This window comes from Schistocerca gregaria, chromosome 2 (genome assembly GCF_023897955.1).
Source record: "Schistocerca gregaria isolate iqSchGreg1 chromosome 2, iqSchGreg1.2, whole genome shotgun sequence".
NCBI classification, from domain to species: Eukaryota; Metazoa; Arthropoda; class Insecta; order Orthoptera; family Acrididae; genus Schistocerca; species Schistocerca gregaria.
In genome coordinates, this window is record NC_064921.1 from 760,694,597 (window position 1) to 760,718,027 (window position 23,431).

The following is a 23,431-nucleotide window of genomic DNA, read 5'->3' on the forward strand; positions in this document are numbered from 1 at the left end:
TATATAAATGTTCTGCAAAATCAATCCACAATATCTGCCTCCATGGCAGAGGCTGCTAACGTACACTTGCATGGTGGCTCTCAACTCCAGGATAAACTAGTTTGAATTCTGGTGATGGAAAAAAAATCAATGCCAGTATTTGGCTGGCAAGGGGAGGAGAGGTGGTGGCGTAAAGTTCCTGATCATCAGACTTTGTGCCAATGTCCTGGTCCAAATACCAGACCTCTCTGCAGTGTCTCATGTGATACTGTTAATTGTGATGCATATATCAGATGGGACATTAAGCTTGGCAGTCCTCCTGGTGCTATTCCTGAGGAGTAGGCTATATGCTGGCCCCGGGTTTCACCTCTTTCTTCCATCGTTATCATCATCAAACAACACAAACATTACACTACATGCATGCATGCACATGAAATATATACATGTAGTATTACAAATAGTGTGTAATGGAGCATGTTGTTAATAAATAAATAAACAAAATCCACAATATATGGAGTAGGGTACATTCTACCATTATTTGTCAGCCCCTTATATATGTTTTACAGCTGCAAATAACACACAGTAGAAAGAAGTTACCTGTTCACTTTCAGTAAGATGAACAACAGAACTAGCAATATTGTTGTAAATTCACCCAATATCTTTTTATGAAAACAACATTGTCTTCATTCTAAAAATTTCCATGTAAAGTCCTGGACTACACTCCTGGAAATTGAAATAAGAACACCGTGAATTCATTGGCCCAGGAAGGGGAAACTTTATTGACACATTCCTGGGGTCAGATACATCACATGATTACACTGACAGAACCACAGGCACATAGACACAGGCAACAGAGCATGCACAATGGCGGCACTAGTACAGTGTATATCCACCTTTCGCAGCAATGCAGGCTGCTATTCTCCCATGGAGACGATCGTAGAGATGCTGGATGTAGTCCTGTGGAACAGCTTGCCATGCCATTTCCACCTGGCGCCTCAGTTGGCCCAGCGTTCGTACTGGACGTGCAGACCGCGTGAGACGACGCTTCATCCAGTCCCAAACATGCTCAATGGGGGACAGATCCGGAGATCTTGCTGGCCAGGATAGTTGACTTACACCTTCTAGAGCACGTTGGGTGGCACGGAATACATGCAGACATGCATTGTCTTGTTGGAACACAAGTTCCCTTGCCAGTCTAGGAATGGTAGAACGATGGGTTCGATGACGGTTTGGATGTACCGTGCACTATTCAGTGTCCCCTCGATGATCACCAGAGGTGTACGGCCAGTGTAGGAGATCGCTCCCCACACCATGATGCCGGGTGTTGGCCCTGTGTGCCTCGGTCGTATGCAGTCCTGATTGTGGCGCTCACCTGCATGGCGCCAAACACGCATACGACCATCATTGGCACCAAGGCAGAAGCGACTCTCATCGCTGAAGACGACACGTCTCCATTCGTCCCTCCATTCATGCCTGTTGTGACACCACTGGAGGCGGGCTGCACGATGTTGGGGCGTGAGCGAAAGACGGCCTAACGGTGTGCGGGACCATAGCCCAGCTTCATGCAGACTGTTGCGAATGGTCCTCGCCGATACCCCAGGAGCAACAGTGTCCCTAATTTGCTGGGAAGTGGCGGTGCGGTCCCCTACGGCACTGCGTATGATCCTACGGTCTTGGCGTGCATCCATGCATCGCTGCAGTCCAGTCCCAGGTCGACGCGCACGTGCACCTTCCGCCGACCACTGGCGACAACATCGATGTACTGTGGAGACCTCACGCCCCACGTGTTGAGCAATTCGGTGGTACGTCCACCCGGCCTCCCGCATGCCCACTATACGCCCTCGCTCAAAGTCCGTCAACTGCACATACGGTTCACGTCCACGCTGTCGCGGCATGCTAGCAGAGTTAAAGACTGCAAAGGAGCTCCGTATGCCACGGCAAACTGGCTGACACTGACGGCGGCGGTGCACAAATGCTGCACAGCTAGCGCCATTCGACGGCCAACACCGCGGTTCCTGGTGTGTCCGCTGTGCCGTGTGTGTGATCATTGCTTGTACAGCCCTCTCGCAGTGTCCGGAGCAAGTATGGTGGGTCTGACACACCGGTGTCAATGTGTTCTTCTTTCCATTTCCAGGAGTGTATAAATTTTGTAAAGTCAAGTGGGTAATTAAAGTCAAGCAGTACACTTCCACATTCTTTCAATTACATCTCGTCATGTAGTGTGGTCAGTATCTCAAACACTCCAACAGTACTCTTGAATAAGTCACAAAAGTGCCTTGTACCTAAATACACTTGCAGCAGTGCTACATATTCGCAGAACTGTTCTACTTAATCTAAGTTGTCAATTTACTTTTCCTAAAACTGTATGTGTGTGTGTCCTGCTTTATATTGCTAAGTAAAGTTATGACCTCACATTTCATCACTGTTACTTAGACTGAGTTGAGGTTTGCTGATGACATGATCCTTCTAGGCATAGGGGAAAAAGAATTACAGAATTTGGTGGGCACCATTGAAACCAACGGAAAAAAATATGGAATGAAAATTAACATAAATAAAACAAAAGTATTGGCACTAGAAGGAAATAAAGAAATAAAAATTATGCTAAATGGAGAAATACTAGAACAGGTGCAAAATTTTAAGTATCTTGGAAGCAGGATAGACACCGACTGGAAGTGCACCACAGAATTTAAAACAAGGATAGCAATGGCAAAAGAGGTGTTTTAAAGGAGAATTTTCTGCAGCGGTCTGGACAGTGAACTCAAGATGAGAATCATAAAATGTCTTGTTTGGGGTGTTGCTCTGTATGGCGCTGACACATGGACTATGAGGAAGAAAGACAGAGAAAGGCTGGAGGCTTTGGAGATTTGGTAATGGCGGAGGATGGAAAGAATAAGTTGGATGGACAGAGTAAAAAATGAAGAGGTATTGAGAAGAGTGGGAGAGAAAAGACAGTTACTAAATGTAATAAAGAGAAGAAAAAGAAATTGGATTGAGCATATATTAAGAAAGAATGAAGGACTGATAAAAACAGTTTTAGAAGGTTATGTAGAAGGGAAAAGGAAGCGAGGAAGGAAGAGATTCCAGATACTGGATAACATGATGGATGGTACAACATACAGCAGCCTTAAGAAGGAAGCAATGGATCGCAGAAAATGGAGAGGCAAAGGACCTGCTAATATAGCAGATAACTGATGATGATGACTTAGACTGGTGGCATACCAATGACATTATACTCCAAAGCTCCATTATTTTGCATTTATCAAATTTCATAGAATGAAGTGGATATTTTGTTCAGATCCTTTAGAATTTTCTTATAGTAACTCAATGAGGGTACTTTCCAGTACACAACCTTTGTTTTCTGTCAAAAGTATAGTATGATATTGAAAATTCTTTGAAAATACAAGAGCACAGAATATGCTCATTTGCATGGTTGCATTACTTTTCTTTGAAAAGCACGATTTGGGTGTCACGTGAATAATGTTTCCTAAATCTGTTATTTGCTAAAGAGAATAGTTTACCCTATACACAGGGAGCTGATGAAAATACAAAACACTGCAAGAAATGCATGCTTCAACATAAATGCAGATGCTAGCCAAGCCTCCCGATGACACTGTTGTTTGACCACCAACGGCACCTGTGCAGTGCCCTCAATATGTTGCAAATGCTAGTCATATTCGGAACAGTGTTCTGTGTAAGTGTTATTGCCTTATGTCAGACCTAAGGGAATTTTAATGTCGGGAAAGTATTGATGCTAGTATAGTGAGTGCTTCTGTAACCAAGGAAGTCTATGTGCTTGGTGTTTCAAGAGGCATCATTTGGAAGATTTATACTGTGTACAGGGAAAGCAGAAGATCATCATCTACTAAGTCACAACATGGACAAAAGGGTGAATTGAGTGACCGTGATGGATGGTAATTGCAGAGGATTGTGATGAAACAGAGGACAACAGCTGAAAAAGTCACTGCCAAAATAAATGTCACACTGGTGAACCTTTTCAGCACCAAAACAACATGAAGGAGCTCCTTAAGATGGGAAATGGAGCTAGTATTATGAAACCATGCATCACTAATGCAATTGCCCATAACAGGAAAACTTGGTGCATAAGCCATAAACAACTCTACTATGGAGCAATGGGAGACAGTCATTTGGTTGGACGAGTCTCTTTCCACATTGTTTCCAACTTTTGATTCAGTTTATGCCTTGCGTATGCCATCTCAAGCCTACGATGCAGGCTGCTTGCTCCTAAGAGTGAAACATGGTGAGGGGCCAGTGCTGGTTTGGGCAGCCACACTGTGTTATTTCACATGTCCCATGCTTACACTACAAGGTCGAGTTACTGACAAGAATTATACGATGATCTTGGTTGAAAGGTCCATCCTTTAGTACAATGTTTGACATGGTGATGCTGTTGTCCAGTATGACAAATCACTGGTTTTGCGAGCACGAAGATGAACCTTTGCATCTCCCCTGGCCACCAGTCACCAGATCTCAATATTATTGAGCCGTTGGATGGTTTGCTGGTTTGGAAGGGGAGGGGACCAAAGAGCAAGGTCATTAGTCCCATAGGATTACAGAAGGATGGGGAAGGAAGCCGGCCATGCCCTTTCAAAAGAAGCGTTCCAGCATTTTCCTGAAGCGATTTACGTACTGAGTCTTTGGAGAGAGGGGTGTTTGATTACTATCCACTTCCATCATTATTAAATGAACTTGCCAAACTTGTCACTGTTTTGCAGGCAGACTGATATAAGGCTCCAGGACCTGTATTCGTTCATTCTGAGGTGACAGGAAGCTGTATTGAATGCCAACAGGTTTCCTACACCATATTAGACATGGTAAATGTGTTGTGTTTTCAGTTTTCCATATTTTTGTCTATCCTCTGCATCTATATTATTTCTGAACTGTCAAGTAAACTATAATGACTGAAAGTTCAAAAGTGCTCCACATATGCTGCTATAAATGTACTGGGGATTTCAAAAATTCATCCAGTTTCACAAAATTGTATTTTCTACTTGAAAGAATATAGAAACTTCAAGTGCATTTTAAATTATGCACAGAATCTACAGATTTACCTCGGCACCAGTTGCAAGTTAGCAGTACATGTGATTGTCAGTTTGAGTCGCCTTAGCACACCTAGATTGCTCGTTAACTATCCTTTGTACAATGTAGACGTTGATAACACAGAAATAAAAAGAAGACATTTTGCAATCTCAATTTCAATGGGTGCAGTTTGGTTACAACTATGCAGTGTGATTTTCATAGGGAGTATCACACTGCATCTCCAAAGGCATAAGGGGCTTATGGATCTTGCACAGCACCACAGGCCTCCAATGTCACTAATCTCATGATGTGGCAGGTATTTTTGTTTGTGAGGGCTTATGAAATACTCCATCCGCCTCATCTTCTAATAACTTTGGGCAAACTGCAACACCATAATGCAGTGAATGAAGTAACTCCAGAAATGCTGGGAATAGCATGGGATGTGTGTTTCTATCATCAGGACGTTTCTTGTGTGTGCTGAAGGTACATTGACCATTTGAGAAAGTTAAATGAGAACTTTGATCATAAACATAATCATAAAAAACACGCCAAGTTAGCTTGTGTTTGTTATCTAAAAACGTATCCTTGTGATGTTGAAGGATTCTTTTGAAAATTAAAACTTCAAGGTGCTGTGCACAAGTTAAAAATCCACCCTAAGTTTCTATCTTCATTAATATAAAAGATACAGCCTAGGAAATTGGATGAATCTTTTTGAAATACTCAATATAATGAGGGTAATAAGGTGCAGAGTAGCTACTTCAGCATTTTATTTAAACTGGCCGTAATGGTATTGAAGAATGGACATGCACAAGTAATCACTTTGTCTTTGCTGTCATCTCAATATTTTATGTTCAGTGTTGGTTGATTTATTATATTACGTGTTGGTGGACAGTAGTTGTCAACAAAAAATAATAGCTCTGAAAATATAGCTATGCATAAAAAGATACCATGTGCATTCCGTTCACTTATAAGTTCCTGATGTGTGTTTAAAGCTTCTCACATCTCATTCATAGCAAAAATGTCACGTCATTAAAAAAAAAAAAAAAAAGGTCTTGACATATGCATTGTATTAAAATGTGGTATCAATACTTCTGCAAAATTAGTGCCCCACTTGTCATGAAAATGACGTGTTTGGACCACATTCTCTAATCTTCACTAAATTTGAGTACACAGTTCACAATACACAAGTGTCCTAAAATGCTAACAGCAAAAATAAAATTCTAAATGGAAATAACTTTAGCCCATCTTACCTGTTTTTCTCAATGATGACAGAGAGAATTTCCAGAACCTTTACACGAATACTTGTACGTATTTCCTGCCGAAAATATCGTTCCATCAGGTTGCCAAGTTTGCACAGCCACTCAGCACGTGTTGGTACTATAGAATTCGCTAAGTAAGTCACAAGACGTAGCACTGAGACCTCCTGATGTCAGAAACATATTATTTGAGGAATTAAATTGATGAAGCAATATTGTGAGACATGTAAACTAGTATTATAGTTGGTGAAGCCTTTGTGTGCACATGCAAGCCGGTTAGAACAGAAAATAACACTTTGTGCATTAAGTGTGAGATGTCATTAGCTGGAAACACATGCATGAAATGGCCATCATAAAAGACCACCACAGGAGATTATTACTGTTACAAAAGAGTTGTTGAGATATCTGTATTTAGGTTTGGATGAAATACAGGGAGTAGTGGCCTTAGTTAATTTGAGCAATTCTATTAGGCCATGAAGAACATCCAGTTATTTTAGCAACCACACCCTGCAACACACAGTTAGTTCAACTAGACAATAAGACAAACTTTGAAAACACAATAGGTTACATTCTTTTTGTTTATGGACAACAAATTGCTGAAATTTGGGATCAGGAAAGAGGTCAGTGAACTTGAATAATTAAATGTCAAATAGAATGTAGAGGAGTTACCAAAAGTGCGTCAAAAAACTTGAGACCAAATAGAATTAATAGCTTGACATGTTTCATTAAAGGGAAAATGAGCAGGGAGAAAATTCAGGTGTGGGCTTAAATGGAAAAGAAGTTTGAAAAAGTTTTACAAGTATTGAAAGAATCTCAGAATAGCACACTATGTTTAAATAAATAAAAATTATTCTATGGAAAACATTAAAGTCTAGGCACCAGCACACACAATCTGTATTAATAATTTGAGAACTGTGTGGCTAGAGTGTGGCTCAAATGGCAAATACTCTACTTTCTCATAAGTTTCCTGAATTTTATGTAGGAAGTTCTACAGCACAGAATTTAAGTCATTTTGTTGCAGCTGAATGCGGGGTCTTTTTTCTCGCAAGTCTATCTATCTAACAAACATACACTTATGTCAGTGGCCATTTTACTAATATTGAAATGAAAATATTTTTTTCACAACATTGACAAAATTTTTTTGTCTTTCATTTCCTTAGAATTAGAAGTTGTTGGAACGAAAAATAACACAGCTTGAAAATGTAGTTTTTTTTTAATTGAAAATTTATTATTTACATCTGCCTTGCTATAAAAAAATTTGAAGCATTTTGGAAAACAAAATCCTGTGTCACATTCTTCACAACAGTACATGGTATCTTTTCTTACCACTCTCTCAGATTTTGCCTTGCTTCGTTCAACAGAAACCTTACATTGCCTAACAGACCATTTTGATATTTCTGTAGCCGGAATAAATTTCAGAAAATGTTTTTGTGTGAAGTCTGTTTACAGCTGAACTATGTTGAGTGGAAGTTGATTCAACAAGGCCTTCTTTGTGCTTCAAATTCCCAGCCAATTCAAAGTCAACAAGATGTTTGCTAAAAGACCTTGATGTTTTGCATAAAACATATGAATTTACAATCACCATCATAATAATAATGTGAAAAATGCTTTCTTCCACCACTTTATTTGCTTCTTCTCAAAAATGATAGAAGCACATTAGCTGGTATCAGTGGTGCATACCAGCCTTGTTTTTATTATAATCCAAAATAGAAGCAGGCCTTATCTTCTCTATCATTTCTAATGATGTTCTGATTCTGCTTGTGCGTACAATGGTTTGTGTGTGTGTGTGTGTGTGTGTGTACTCTTATTAGAAATAGATCAAAAGCTAGTGTTACCTGTTTTTATTAACATTCCAGTGTGCCACATACCAATCCTCTTAAGGTAAATAGTTGTATTCCCATTATTTTACATATTTTTCCACTATGGTTTTCCTTTATTGTTATAGAAGGATCAGGGGTGGACAACTTTTGTTATCTGAGTATATTGTGACAGGAAGAGAGGGTTCTATCTTATTCCAAGGACAAGCTGTAGTTGAAAGTTGAAACTCCATTGCATTTAGATCACTGGTGTGACTTCACGTTTTGGACAGTTCTTCAAATTGTATGTCAATATTTTATAAAGTTTTAGACTTCAGATACGTATTTTGATGATTATTGGTGTTAATATTTTCTGTAAAATTCATCTCAGTCTTTCTATTTGTGTTATTGATTTGAGTGGTCCATTATTCGGGAGTGTGCTAATGTCATTCATCAAAGTCTCAGTAGTGCATTTACATTTCAGTGTACGGTTGCAGCTGTAGCGGTTCTAAAGCTAAGTACTGACAAAGTTGTTTGTGCACTGTATTCGAATATTAAATTTAGTAGTTTTCATTTGTTCATCCAAATATTAGATGTGCGTTTACACTTCACAGTGTGCACTTGCAGCTGTAGTGGTTCTTAAGTTCTGACAAAGTTGTTTGTGCACCGTTATTCAGTTATTAAACTTAGTAGCTTTCAGTGGTGTCTCATGCTGTTTCTGACGAAATAAAGGTGTAATAAACTTTTGGAATCTTTCACCAATTGTGTTTTATAGAGCTGTTTGTGCATTGACATCATTTATTAAACTTTGTACGATAGTTTTAAGCTGTCATTTCTTATTGTTTGTAGTGAAACATTTCAGTAAAAGTATTGTTCACTTTGTTTAATTTCATTGAGTGTTCCAGTGGTTGCCTGAATTTTTGTTTTTAAATAAGAAACTATGTGGATTTTTTGTGGTACTGGTGTTACTTGTGGTGCCCTAGTTTTAATAAAAGTAGTAGTTTTCTTAGCAGAGAGCAAAATTCAAGATCACTATTGTTAGTTCCTTAAATAGTCCTACAGTAGTCATTAAACTTATGTAATGTAGACTTTTATTTTTTCAGTCACTGTAAACATTTTACCATGAGAGAGAAGCTGGCTTTGTTGTAGGTTTGTGAGTAGTGGGTTACGGAGTGAGATTTGTTGAAAGTATTTTCGTTGAAGGGAATGCAGTGGGGAAGCCAGGGGGCATTCTAGCTAGATCCTCTTCTGGAAATACAGAATTTGTATCAAAAATAAATTGATAGAGGAGCAGGAGTGCTAGATCTGTGCCGCTCAGGTGCAGTTACAAAACACAGGGGAGGAACTAGATAGGATGGGGAGGGTGAATGGCACTGGGGAATGGGAACTGGAAGTTGGTAAGAAGGTAGCTAGGAGGAGGAGATATTCAAACAGCTGTACTTTGTGTACAACCAACATATCTGATCAACTGCCAGAGTTCAGTCAAAACGAGTCTCTTGTTGCTGTAGGTGTATGAAACATGCAGCATTCCTCAGCAGTTAGGGATCCTAAGCCAGTTGAAATTCTAACAGAATGAAGAAGGTTCTGCTGCTAGGTAGTTCGCATGGCAGAGGTGTCAGCCAGCAGTTGCAGGAAGTGTTGGGGAGAGAGTACCAGTAGTGCAAGGTTGGCCCAAGTGAGTGTTAATGCAGGGGAGTTGTGTGGCAATTTTCCAAAAGAGAATCAGGCAGTGATTGTGGTTGGGAGTGGGAATAGTATAGATAGGGACGGGGAGTATGATATAGATGGTGACCTCTTTAAGATAGCTACTCAAACTGGTGGCACTAATGTGCAGTCTAGGTAGCCGTTTCAGCACCATGATCAGCTTTATCTTAATGCTGCTGTTAGACATGATAACATGGGGCTGGAGAAGGCACTGGTGGCAGAGGGCATGGCTCCCATTGCAGTGGTGCCAGTTGAGTCTGTCAATACATCGGGTTTCACTAGGCATCACCTGCACCTCAATAGGTATGGGGAGGGCAGGATGGCAAAGTTTACAGTGACAGTGTAGTGGGCGGTGGTGGGATGATCACTTGTGGAAAGATTCCCATAGTAGTTGGTCCATTTCGATAATTTGACAATTCAGGATACAGATTAGCTGGCTGTTTTGAGAGTTATTTGGGGAGTGGGGGAGTGGCCAAGTACATAATGAACAGTATTCCATTTGAGTCTGTAGACATATCACCGCTCTGAACAGGTACTTGAAAGTTGTGCAGCGGCAGTGGAATTTAGTGGAGCTAAACTTTTAAATGTTGTTATTTGCAGATCCACTAACTCTGACTTCAGAGAATTTCTGCTCAAGCTAGAGAGGGTTCTTTGTTCACTTTACAGGAAGTACCATAAATTAGTTATACATGGTCACTTCAATATTAATTTCGTATGTGATTGGGCGAGAAGGAGGATGTTGGAACATCTCCTAGGTTCATATGATCTGATGTAGACTGTGTTTTTTTCCAGCCAGGGTGCAGGGGAACAATAGCACAACCACAGACAATATGTTTATTCATTTTTCATTCCTAGATGGACATTTTGTTAGTAAATAGGGGAATGGACTTTCAGACCATGATGCACAAATTTTAACACTAAAACGTTTTTGTACTCAAACAAATGTTTGGCCTTTAAATATGTCTGCTTGTGTCTGTGTGTGTATGGATGGATATGTGCGTGTGTGCGCGTGTGCGCGCGTAGCATATACCTATCCTTTATTCCCCCTAAGGTAACTCTTTCCGCTCCCGGGATCGGAATGACTCCTTACCCTCTCCCTTAAAAACCACATCCTTTCATCTTTCTTTTCCTTCCCTCTTTCCTGACGAAGCAGCCGCCGGTTGCGAAAGCTCGAAATTCTGTGTATGTGTTTGTGTGTTTTATTCATTGTGCCTATATACCGGCACTTTCCCGCTTGTTAAGTCTTGGAATCTTTGTTTTTAATATATTTTTCCCATGTGGAAGTTTCTTTCTATTTTATTTAAAAGTTGTACATAATTGCATTTATAATATAATACTAATAGTATAATATAAATACAATAATAACATATATAATTGTATTTAAAAGCTAATCCGCTGGCAACAGAGTCTTTTTTAAACTTCATTAAGAAACAAGAGTGGCAGGATGTTCATAGCCGATAACACAAATGACAAATATAATACTTTCCTTAACACATTTATCTTGCTTTTTGAAAGCTGCTTTCCATTAGAATATTCTAAACAGGGTATCAGCAGTAAACAGCAGCCTTGGTGGCTGACTAGTGGGATAAGGATATCATGTAGAACAAAGTGGGAATTATATCAAAATGTTAGTGGTAGTCACAATCCAGAGAGGATAACATTAAAATTATATGTTCAGTCATGAAGGAAGTGTCTGGTCAGCAGCACAAGGTCGATGATATAAAGTCGGTTCAGAGTAAAAATGTTTCTTGTCACTGATAATACAGATATATTAGGGTCACTCCAAAAGAAATGCACACTTTTTTTTAAGCCATCTTTTATTCTACATGTTTGAAAGTTTTACAGTGTGTAAATACATTCTTTAAGAGCAATATTTTCATTTCTACACATAATTTCCATCCCTCTCAACTGCCTTACGCCATCTTGGAACCAGAGCCTGTATACCAACACGGTAAAATTCTGGACCAACCTCTTGGAACCACAGTTTGGCAGCGTGCGCAAGGGAGTCATCATCTTCAAACCTTGTTCCACGAAGAGAGCCTTGCAGTTCCCCAAAGAGATGATAGTCAAATGGAGCCAGGTCAGGACTGTAAGGCTAGTGTTTCAGTGTTGTCCATCCGAGTTTTGTGATCACTTCCATGGTTTTTTGACTGACATTTGGTCATGCATTGTTGTGCAACAGCAAAACATCCTGCTTTTGCTGATGTGGACGAACACAACTCAGTCAAGCTTGAAGTTTCTTCAGTGTCGTCACATATGCACCAGAATTTTAGGTAGTTCCGCTTGGCATGATGTCCACAAGCAAGAGTCCTTCTGAATCGAAAAACACCGCAGCCATAACTTTTCCAGCAGAAGGTGTAGTTTTGAATTTTTTTTCCTTGGGTGAATTTTCATGATGCCACTCCACTGATTGCCTCTTCGTCTCTGGTGAAAAATGATGGAGCTATGTTTCATCGCCTGTCACAATCCTTCCAAGTAATTCATTAATTCATCTCCACCATTCTCGTACTGTTCCAAAAGTACCGCTTTTCTTGTTTCTTTGTGAGCCACTGTCAACCTCCTGCGAACCTACCTGGCATAAACCTCTTTTAATGCTAACACTTTCTATATTCTGCAAACACTTCCTTCCCCTATCCCAATGTAGTGTGACAATTCGTCACTGTGATGCATCTGTCAGTATGAGGCCTGCCGCTGCTAGGACAATCCTCAACATTGCTGTGCCCGTTTTCATCATGTAACCTGCTTGTCCACCAACTAACTGTACTGCAATCGACAGCAGCATCTCCATACACCTTTTTCAACCTCTTGTGGATGTTTCCCACTGTCTCGTTTTCACAGCACAGGAATTCTATGACAGCACGTTGCTTCTGATGAATGTCAAGTGTAGCAGCCATCTTGAAGACATGCTGTGATGGTGCCACTCACGGGAATAGTTTGAACTAAGTTTGAAAACAGGCGGGAAGGATGTATCTACACACTGTAAAACTTTCACACGTGCAGAATGAAAACTGTATTTTTACAAAAATAGTGTGCATTTCTTTTGGAGTGGTCCTCGTATGTACAGTAGTTAACAACCACTTTCTGAGCATTGCTTGTGAATTAAATACAAACTTAGTTTCTACAGGGAATCATATAACACTCTTGGAACATGTCTTTCTGAGACTGATGTCTGAAGGGGACAAGGGGGAGTTTGAGTCAATAATTAAATCACTGAAGACTACGGACTCTCATGGATATGATAAAGCCAGGAAGCTTTTAATGGTTCCAGTATTAAAAAAGATAATGCTGTGATTAGCACTCATTTTTCCCATATACCTGCAAGTATTAAAAAGGTTGAAACTCAAGGTTTGGCATTGAATAAATCTATTCAGTTAATGAATAAAATTATTCAAGTGTGCTTCTCATTGCAGGAGGTATTCCCAAGAAAACTTAAAGAAAAGTTTAAAAACATTTTAAACAATAACCCAGGCTTTGAACCCTCGTGTCAAACTGATAGCTTTATTAATGGGACAGGTGAACTTTTACCAGAAACAATAAGTACCAACATACCACCCAAATTCAAATACCGCCCAGTTACCTCGTTGATGTAAATGGTCCTTTTCTGCTTATAAAAATGTTTTGAGTGATCAAAGACACAATCTTACTATCGTACATTTGGAACAGTACTTGATCATTTATGTTTATAATAGCAGAAATATGTAAAATAAATTTTAAATGATGCTTTAGTCCAATAGTATTAATTAAAAGTTAATGCTCTTCAAAAAAATTCATAATTGTATGTTGTTCTTTTAAAATAAAATATTATGGAGTTTTTGAGTGTGCCCCTCTGCTTGTGATATATCTCGAAGTTGGTCCTGTACATATTTTGCCCCGACCCACTCGCATCGCATCCGCTTGATACCGAAAACAAGAGCAGAGAAGGAACAATTCTTGAAACAAGGTATGCATCTGCATTTGGCAATTATTTTTAAAATAATCCCAGAAAGGGCCCCTAACTAACTTCTACCAGAAAGTATTCAGAAAATCGTATCAGTGTTTTAAACATTCCAATTTTTCGCATGGCTGGCACTCTTCCTTGTAATTGATATGCACAGGTTCAACTGAGATATAATGCAGTAACTACCATGTTTGGTTGTTCCATAAAAACACGGGAGAACTGCCATAAGTCAGTAACATCTTGCCACGATATTTCGGCGCAAAGTCTTTTGGCCATCTTCAGGTGAGTACAATCAGTACGCCGGGAAAATTTCAAACATCACACCATGTTTGATATTGCATATTTTGACACTTTCGATGCATTTTAAGCATTTTTCATGCATATTTGCAGGCATATTTTAAGGTTTTCATGATGCCTATAACTGGTCTCTACATTGGTAACACTAGTTTTGTAGTAAAGCATGCTGTGTGCAATGTTGGCACTGTTTCAAATAGTGTAGTTCAAGATGTAAGTTCAAGGTTTGTTGAAAATAAACTAATGCTAAAGCACAGTAAGAATCAGTTTAAACACCCAATTCAAGAAAACTCAACATCTTAATTTCAAAGAATGAGCATATGATTATTGAAACTCAACAGTTCAGATTTCTAGGTGTTCAGATGGACAGTAAACTGTTGTGGAAAGCCCACATTAAGGATCTTGTTCAAAGACTTAATGCTACTAGTTTCACTATTCAAATGGTATCTGAAGTACATGATAGTTCAACAGGAAAAGTAGTCTACTTTGATTATTGTCATTTGCTTATGATGTACTGTATTATATTTTTGAGTAACTTTTCTCATTGTCAAAGGATTTTTTTGGCTCAGAAACGAGCGGTTCTGGCAATAAGTGGTGTAAGTTCGCGAACCTCTTGTTCACCCCTGTTTATTAGTCTGGGTGTTCTGACATTGAAAGCTGGTAATTCTTGGGAATTGAGAGGCCACTCAGTTAATACTAGACAGAAACCCAATCTGCATTTGGATTGCACTTCCTTGACTCTTACGCAGAAAGGTGTGCAGTACGCTATTGCATCCATTTTCAATAAGCTACCACAAGAATTCAAAAATCTGCTTTCAAACCATAACGGAAGAGTTTTCTCATGGGTCACTCCTTTTCTGTTGACGAGTTATTTGAAAAATTAAGCTGATTCCTTTGTTATATTGTTGATTGTGTTGACATAAAATTACGGATTGTCTTTTTTGGGTTCATAAACATTTTATTTTATCTGTTATTTTTTTTAAGTTGTAATTTCATGTACTGACACCTTCCATGACCTTGGATGTGTGCTCCTCAATTTGGTCCTACAGAACTAGATATGTGCATAAAAATCTGGTAAAATCATACCATCAGCTACTAAAAATGCGAAACACATTCACTATGCTCAAAAAACGAAACATTCCAACAATAAGGAAAAGATTATTTGGAATATTATTCAACAAAAAAGTGTTAAAATGAAATTTAACCAATAAGAAATAGATGTGGTAGAAAGTGAGACACTTTCAAATCATTCACAATCAGGTTCAATGATTAGTGCCTCACAAGGCAGCAAAAGTTGCACCAACTAATAAACAAAAGATACGCTATAGTTACTTGTGGAGGCCCTGCACACACAACCAATGGACAGTTTCAAAAATAAAACCCCTATGAAGATCACAAAACTCATCACATCACTTTAAAAGTAGTAAACCTGCTAGTTATGATGAAAAATCCAGGATGGAATGTGACAATATTACGAACAGGAAAGTAGCTACTCACCATATAGTGGAGATGCTGAGTCGCAGATACACACAACAAAAAGACTGTCACAAATAAAACTTTCAGCCAGCAAGGCCTTCATAAAAAATAACCCCCCCCCCCCCCACACACACACAAAAAAAAAAAACACAAACTCCACGCAACTCACAAGCACGACTGCAGTCTCAGGCAACTGCTGCCACACTGTGAGCAGCAGCACCAGTGTATGATGGGAATGGCGACTGGGTGGTGATAAGGAGGGGGCTATTGTTGGGAGAGGGAGGAATAGTAGGGGAGGGGGAAGGGATAGTAGGGTAGGGGTGGCAGACAGTGAAATGCTGCAGGTTAGACGACAATGATGATTGGTTTCTGGGGCACTCCAACTGCACGATCATCAGTGCCTGTACAAAGTCCCAATTTATATACAGTCCATTTTGTTTTCACAATCCAATTTATCACTGTCACAAATTATGATGATGATGAAATGATGAGGACAACACAAACGCCCAGTCCCCAGGCAGAGAGAATCCCCAACCACACAGGAAATCAAGTCCAGGACCCCGGGATCCAGAGGCAGCAACGCTAGCCACTAGACCATAGGCTGCGGACAGGTTAGACAGAGGGCAAGGGGAGGGGGGGGGGGGGGGGGGTAGTGGAAAAGGAGAGATGTAAAAAGAACTGTGATAGTGGAATGAGGGGTGTGTAGTGGGAACAGGGAAGGAGATTGATGGGTGAGGACAATATTAACGAAGGTTGAGGCCAGGAGGGTTACGGGAACATATGATGTATTGCAGTGAAAGTTCCCACCTGCGCAATTCAGAAAAGCTGGTGTTGGTGGGAAGGATTCATATGCTGCAGGCTGCGAAGCAGTCACTGAAGTGAAGAATGTCATGTTTGGCAGCGTGTTCAGCAACAGGGTGGCCCACTTGTTTCTTGGCCACAGTTGTCGGTGGCCATTCATGCAGACAGACAGCTTGTTGGTTGTGATGCCCACAATGCAGCATAGTGGTTGCAGCTTAGCTTGTGGATCATATGACTGGTTGCACAGTGGAATGGAACTGACCAATAGAGCCCATTGTGTTATGAGATATTATGCTAATTAAAGTTGTTTTCGAAAAGCATTCGCTTAGTATGATGTTAGGGTAGGTGTCGCGAACAATGAAAATTTGAAAGTGTGTATATTTAAATTACAACTTTTATTATTTCTAAAAGTTTGACTTGCATTATTTATATGTACATTTTTGTCACTCATATTATTATTGTCACTGAATTATCCTTTATATTATTTCATATTTCATGTAACTTAAAAATGCAGTATCAATAATTGATACAGAAATATTAAGCTCTTTGTCGATGTGACTGTGTGATCTTTGGTCAGCAACAAGATTTTGGCCACTTGTGTTTTGGCTGTGGTCAAGAGTTGTTGTTTTATGTGTGTTTCTTGATAAAAGTGTGGTGTCCACAATGGAAGTGGTACTTAATTTTTGTGATTCAAGAGTGTGAAATTTATTAAATTACTTTCAAGTTCAAAGTTCTGACAGTAAATTAGTGTTAATTTCCAAATAAAAGATCATGGAATACTGCTTCATGATTTCGGTAGTCTGGTAATAGTCAAAACAAACACCTTTTTCAGCTGGAGCAGCAAAGGAATCAATCATCGCCTAGACAATGAAGCCACATGTACAACGGATATTCAGCAGCATCAAGATAAGTAACAGCATGATCATCTCCACAAATTACTTTACATCCATAAGCCACACTGCAACAGTGTCTTTATGGAAACAACTTTGCATCATAGTAGAGAGGGACCATGATAACTGGTGGCTCATCCAAGAGTAAGACATTTATATGGACACGGATTGATGAAACATCCCAGAAGTGCAATACATGGAAGTCAAAGGAGATGAAACGAAACAGTAAAGCGGACTGACCACATGAGTGAAGCCCCCACTGAAAAGATAAGTACGTTGTGTAGTGCTTTTTTATTCTTTTTATTATTTTGTTTGTGAAATTTTATGAAAATGACCATTGTAAAACAGGAAAGCGGTCCTGAATCCGAGCAGGATTGTGAAAATTTCTTAGTCTCAGGGGACTTACACATGCCGATAAAAATAGAAGAAGAGTCATTCAAAGAAGCTTCCATCAGAATGGGAGATTTCGGAAATAAAATCAGTGTTATTAATGATGGAGAATCATTAGCTTTAAATCAAACAGTTGCAGCATGCTTACAAGCTAATCAGGAACAGTTACAAAACATGAATCTGATGGTCTCTGACAGTTTTCAGGAAAGTGTCGCATCTTAAGGGAGTGACAAAAAGAAAAACTGACAATGTCTTACTTTCAGGTAATAAACTTTGCAATGACACATCAAAGATAGACAAGAAACTTGGCAGGCCAGAAACAAAGATTTTGGTGGTAGAATCTAAAGTGGGAGAAGCAAAATCTAGTCTGAGTAACCAAATTCTCTAAGAAATGAACTGGTCACAGACAGAGACAAAAATGCAAAGTATTTTGTTAATGTTAACAGACAAACAGATGCAGTCTGTTTAAATTAAAAGCTATGGCTGTAGATCCTGAAAGTAGAGTAGATTTGAAAGTATCTGTTGTCAATAATAAAGTGGAAACAGCCAGTGACGCTGCAAAACTTCACGAGGTTTAAACGAAGACAAACGTTAGTGAACTACAAAGTACAGTATCAGAGTTACACCATAATTTTGAATACTGAGCAATGACGTAACTATAAAAAATTGTCTATGAACACATGTACAGTATTATCCAATATTACAGTTAAAAACTTTTCTAATAAGTGTAGTTTGCATCCTGTCAACTTTCTGCAGAGTTGTAGGATCAACTTTTTGCCTAATATGAGTGAAAGTTTGAAAATTAAGTTTGTAAAAGAAATTTTGGAGGGGGAATCTTTGTCATGGCCCAATCAAAATTTTTCTATGGGCATGTCTTATGCAGAATTTGAAACTGATTTCTTAAAATGGTTCTGGTCTGAAACTGAACAAGCAAGGATAAAGAGTGAGTTCCTGAATGGACCAAATTATAGGAAAACACAAGAACTATGAAACAGTTTTGTAAAAATCAATTGAAGAAACTTGTACATTTGAGTAAACCCTTCGATGAGCTCACACAGATTGATGCTTTAAAGAGATTGCCAACTGATATGCAAGTTTATATGGACCGGATAACAACACTGAACAATTTTTAAACTACGTAGGCAAACTAGACAGAATCTTAGACAAAGTGGGGAAACCACAAAACTATTTCAGTCACACACAGAAAGGTGGGAATCATAGTTGGGGATGTACTAATTTTAACAGAAGGGAGAACAGCAGTAAGCCTAACAACCATAGTTTTCATCATAGGGAACAAAATAGTCACAATAATAGTAATTTCCATTCAAGGAAAACTATAATTTCCATTGAAGAGGACGATCTGGGAACAACTGGAACAGAAACAATGAGAGAGATTAAAAACAGGAATAGGAATGTGCATGAACCTAGAGACACCAGGAGACAAAACGCTATGGGAAGTTATGACGTAAAAAACTAGCAGGCGCTTTATTGTCGGTCCACAAGGTAGGGGCAAAAAAGTGTAGATATTAAATGGACCAATACCAGTGACTACACTGTACCAAAAGATACATCTGAAGTAATGAGTAGTTACCTTATGAATGTGCACTACCCTGTAAACTTAGTATCTGTTAAGGACACTTGTTACCCATCTAACACTAACAATGCAGGTAAGAGGAATGAACACATTGGTTGTAATAAAGAGCCAGAGGAAGTAATTGACTTAGTTGAATTTTATGAGTGGGCAGAAACTTGTAGTTAGTAAGAGGACTGACAGGTTAACAATTTACATGATTTAGGAACTGAAGCACTGATGAGGGAACCAGGTGAGCAAATTTTGACACTGATTTAATGAGCAAAGGATTAAGTACACTTGGATGTGAAAGCAAAATTGTAAGTTTTCAGGAAAGAGGGGTTGATGATGGTTGTAGTATTTGGGAAAATGAAGATTTAATGGTACATGATGATGGCGAGAAATATTTTGTTTGTTTGAAAAAGGAAATGGAATCTTTAGGTGTTGTGGGAGAAACTGATATTATGCATGTTGTAGATATACCAAAGGAGGTTGTTAACAATTTAAGTGGTGTTAAAGTCAGTGTCACAACCAATAGGTTCTGTAATCCAACGTCTTATGAAGAAACATGTGTAGTTAATAAATATTCTCTAAATAGTAAACCTGACTGTGCAAGTAGACTACAATTTGTAATGAACAAAGGTGAATTATTTCTTTATAATATGTGGCTAAATAGTGATGCAATTAGAAACAATGGTAATTTTAGAAAAATGATTCTTAATGTGTGTCAAATTTGATATCCTGGTTGGTGGCGAAATACTAAACATATTATTGTTGAACAACTGAAGGATAAGCACCTTAGTGAAAAACAATGTTATGCTGATGAAAGTGTTTGGATTAATGAAATTTTCAATGCAAGTGACAGTGTTAATGATATGCATGTAAATGTAATGATAGCAGGTAAGAAAAGTGACAGTAACATATAGATAATTGTATTTCTGGAAGTCATCATTTTAGTGAAACTGAAAATGATTTTTTGTATGAATATGTTCAGTCCAAAAATGGTGATGACATATGTAGTCCATTCATTAGAGTAAAAGTTGGTACCTGGGAAGGCAAGTTCCTTGTAGACACATGGAGTCAAGTGTCGGGAATATCTTATGAAATGTTGTGTATAAAAAAATTGACTTATTTTATGATACAGTTTTGTGTCCTTGAAAATGTTTATTATTTGTTTAAAATGTATTTGCTATATGAAGTGTTTGCAATGAATTTTCTTTACATGTAATATGCTAATCATGTTAGTTCTTGATATTCCTATATATCTATTCAATCTGAGTGATATTTGATAATGTGTGTAATTTTAGCTTGTGTAATATTCTCACACCACACTTGTTGAGACATCATTTAAAATGTAAATCACCAATCAGCACTAATTTTGTCTCACAACAATTAGGGGTTTTTAATTTTTTTTAATCTTAAAGGCGGAGTCTTAATTACCGCACATCTAAGTTGCTGAAATGTCCAACTAAGCAAGGGGGAGAATCGTTTTAAGTAAACAGCATGAATTACTGTATATTTGTTTCTGAAACACTGCAAAGCATAGGCAGTAATATTTTTCTAATTTGATATAAACACAGTATACTAATACTTTCAAACAACCATGACCCTACCCTTCCACTTTTACTGTGAATATGAACTCTTGCACCAGACTGACTGTAGCTTTACTTATGAAAACAATTTAATTTGTTGTTTATCCTTGGTGTAGGTGTTATAGTTTATGATAAGACATTTTACACCCAAAATGTTAATGCATTTGTATTACAAGTTTATTGAATTTATTGTTAGTCACAGGATCCTTTTTTGGACCAGTCTATATCTTTGTATTATTACTCAGACACATCCTGTAAACTTCTCCCACTAGATAAACATTACCAGAAGGATAAATATTTATCCTAACCATGTACTTACATACAAACATTATGTAACCAAAAGGTAATCTCTGTATTTTATTTTTAGATAACACAGCATTATAATGAACAAAGCAATAAAAACAGCTAAGCTGTGGAAATGGACTTGCTTTAGTACAAGCAGAAAACAACCCTATTAAGGAAGGTCAGCAAATTGCAGACGGACAATGTGGCACATTACTGTGAGTAGCGAGTAAAGTGGTTAACAAAAGAAAGTAAAACAAACCGGTAGTGAAAAGTTACAACCTTTTAACGGTTTAATGTGAAGTGCTATGACATTATAGACTCAACTAATTGAAAATTGTAAAAAATTAACAACTGTATGAGTTCCTTTACTTTGTGTAACACAATTTCAATGTTAAACATAATTTCATGCCAACTGTTATGGGCAAAAAGTTGTTAAATTCAATGAAAACAATTCTATAAAAATTTTAATTTATTTAAAATCATATTCTTGGCAGTTCCATTATTCTGGTGTCATAATTTTGTTCACATGTTCATGCTTACAAAATTCTTGGGGACCTATTGTAATGGAACTTACCAAAAGAGCCCATTGTGTTACAAGATATTACACACTAATTAAAGTTGTTTTTGAAAAGCATTCGCTTAGTATGATGTTAGGGTAGATGTTGCGACCAATGGAAATTTGAAAGTGTGTATATTTAAATTACAACTTTTATTATTTCTAAAAAGTTTGACTTGCATTATTTATATGTACAATTTTGTCACTCATATTATTACTGTCACTGAATTATCCTTTATGCTATTTGATATTTCATGTAACTTAAAAATGCAGTATCAACAATCAATACGGAAATCTTAAGCTTTTTGTCAATATGACTCTGTGATCTTTGGTCGGCAACGTTATTTCGGCCACTTGTGTTTTGACCACAGTTGAGAGTTGTTGTTTCTATGTGTGTTTCTTGATAAACTTATGGTGTCCACAATGCAAATAGTACTTAATTTTTGTGATACGAGAGCATGAAATTTACTTAATTACTTTCAAGTTCAAAGTTCTGACAGTAAACGTGTTTTTTTTCTCTAAACAAAAAATTGTGGAATCCTGCTTCATGATTTCAGTAGACTGGTAATAGTCAAAACCTACACCTTTTTCATCCAGAGCAGCAAGGGACTCAACCATTGCCTATTCAACGAAGCCACATGTACAATGGATATTCAGCAGTATCAAGATAAGTGACATCATGATCATCTCTACAAGTTACTTTACATCCATTAGCCACACCGTAACAGTGCTTTCACTTTGGATCATAGTAGAGAGGATCCTTGATAACAGGTAGCCGTTGATGGGATAGGTGATGTTTGTGACCAGACTGGAGTAGATAACTGGGGGAGGAAGTATGGGGCAGGTCCTGTATATATGTCTATTACAGGAGTATGAGCCATGAGGTACGGGGTTGGGAGCAGGGGTTGTGTTGGGGTGGACAAGTATGTTGTCTAAGTTCAGTGGATGGTGGAATTCCACTGCGGGAGGAGTGAGAAGGATAGTAGGAAGAACATTTCTCATTTCAGAGCATGATTAGAGATAGTCGAAACCCTGGTGGAAATGCAGTTCAGTTGCTCCAGGCTTGGGTGATACTGAGTGATTAGGGGAATACTCTTCTGTGGCCCAATGGTCAGAATTGGGAGCTGGTGATTGACGAGAGAGATAAAGCATAGGAGATCCGTTTTTGTAAAAGGTTGGAGGGTGTGAAGGCATCAGTGAGACCCTTGGTATATTTTGAGAGGGATCGCTCATCACTGCAGATGCGACGGCCACGGTTGGCTAGGCTGTATGGAAGGGACTTCTTGGTATGGAATGGGTGGGAGCTGTCAAGGTGGAAGTATTGCTGGTGGTCAGTAGATCTGATATGGAGAGAGGTACTGAAGTTGCCATCTTTGAGATGGAGGTCAACGTCTAGAAAGGTGGATTGTTGGGTTGAGTAGGACCAGGTGAAGCAAATGGGGGAGAAGTAGTTGAGGTGTGGTTTTTGTTCTAATATTCCACAACATATTGAAAACCAATACTTGTAGTAATACTAATTACTATTATTACAGGAACAGCTGCCAAAATGACTAGGTTAATGCAGGGCCATGGTGATTGTTAACAATTAAATGACCAAGACTGTGGGTTAGTTCAGTTTCATTCAGTTAGAGATATTGCAGTACCAGATGTAATGGCCTGGAAAGTGGGAGTTATAGGTTACTTACTGTTAGTTGGCAAATATGGACAACATAATGTTTTCAAAGATCATGCAGGACCATCTCTGCATGCAAAACAAAACGTGAATGGGACCTGCTACAGTGCTTGGCATCTAATGATGATGGACAACATTTTGAAACACATTGTAAAATGCATTCAGACCGAAGCACGTCAAGTATTTAGTTCAGATG

The 23,431-nt window shown here is 38.5% G+C and overlaps 1 protein-coding gene across 2 annotated transcripts in view; it reads right to left on the reverse strand.

Annotated features, from left to right (window-relative positions):
- The window catches only part of LOC126334970 (tuberin), a 315,576-nt gene that overhangs the window by 207,397 nt on the left and 84,748 nt on the right, over window positions 1-23,431 (reverse strand). For both annotated transcript variants that reach the window (XM_049997757.1, XM_049997758.1), the window contains exon 9: window positions 6,267-6,439. In XM_049997757.1, coding sequence (XP_049853714.1) covers window positions 6,267-6,439 — 173 coding nt within the window. The remainder of the gene's footprint in view (window positions 1-6,266; window positions 6,440-23,431) is intronic.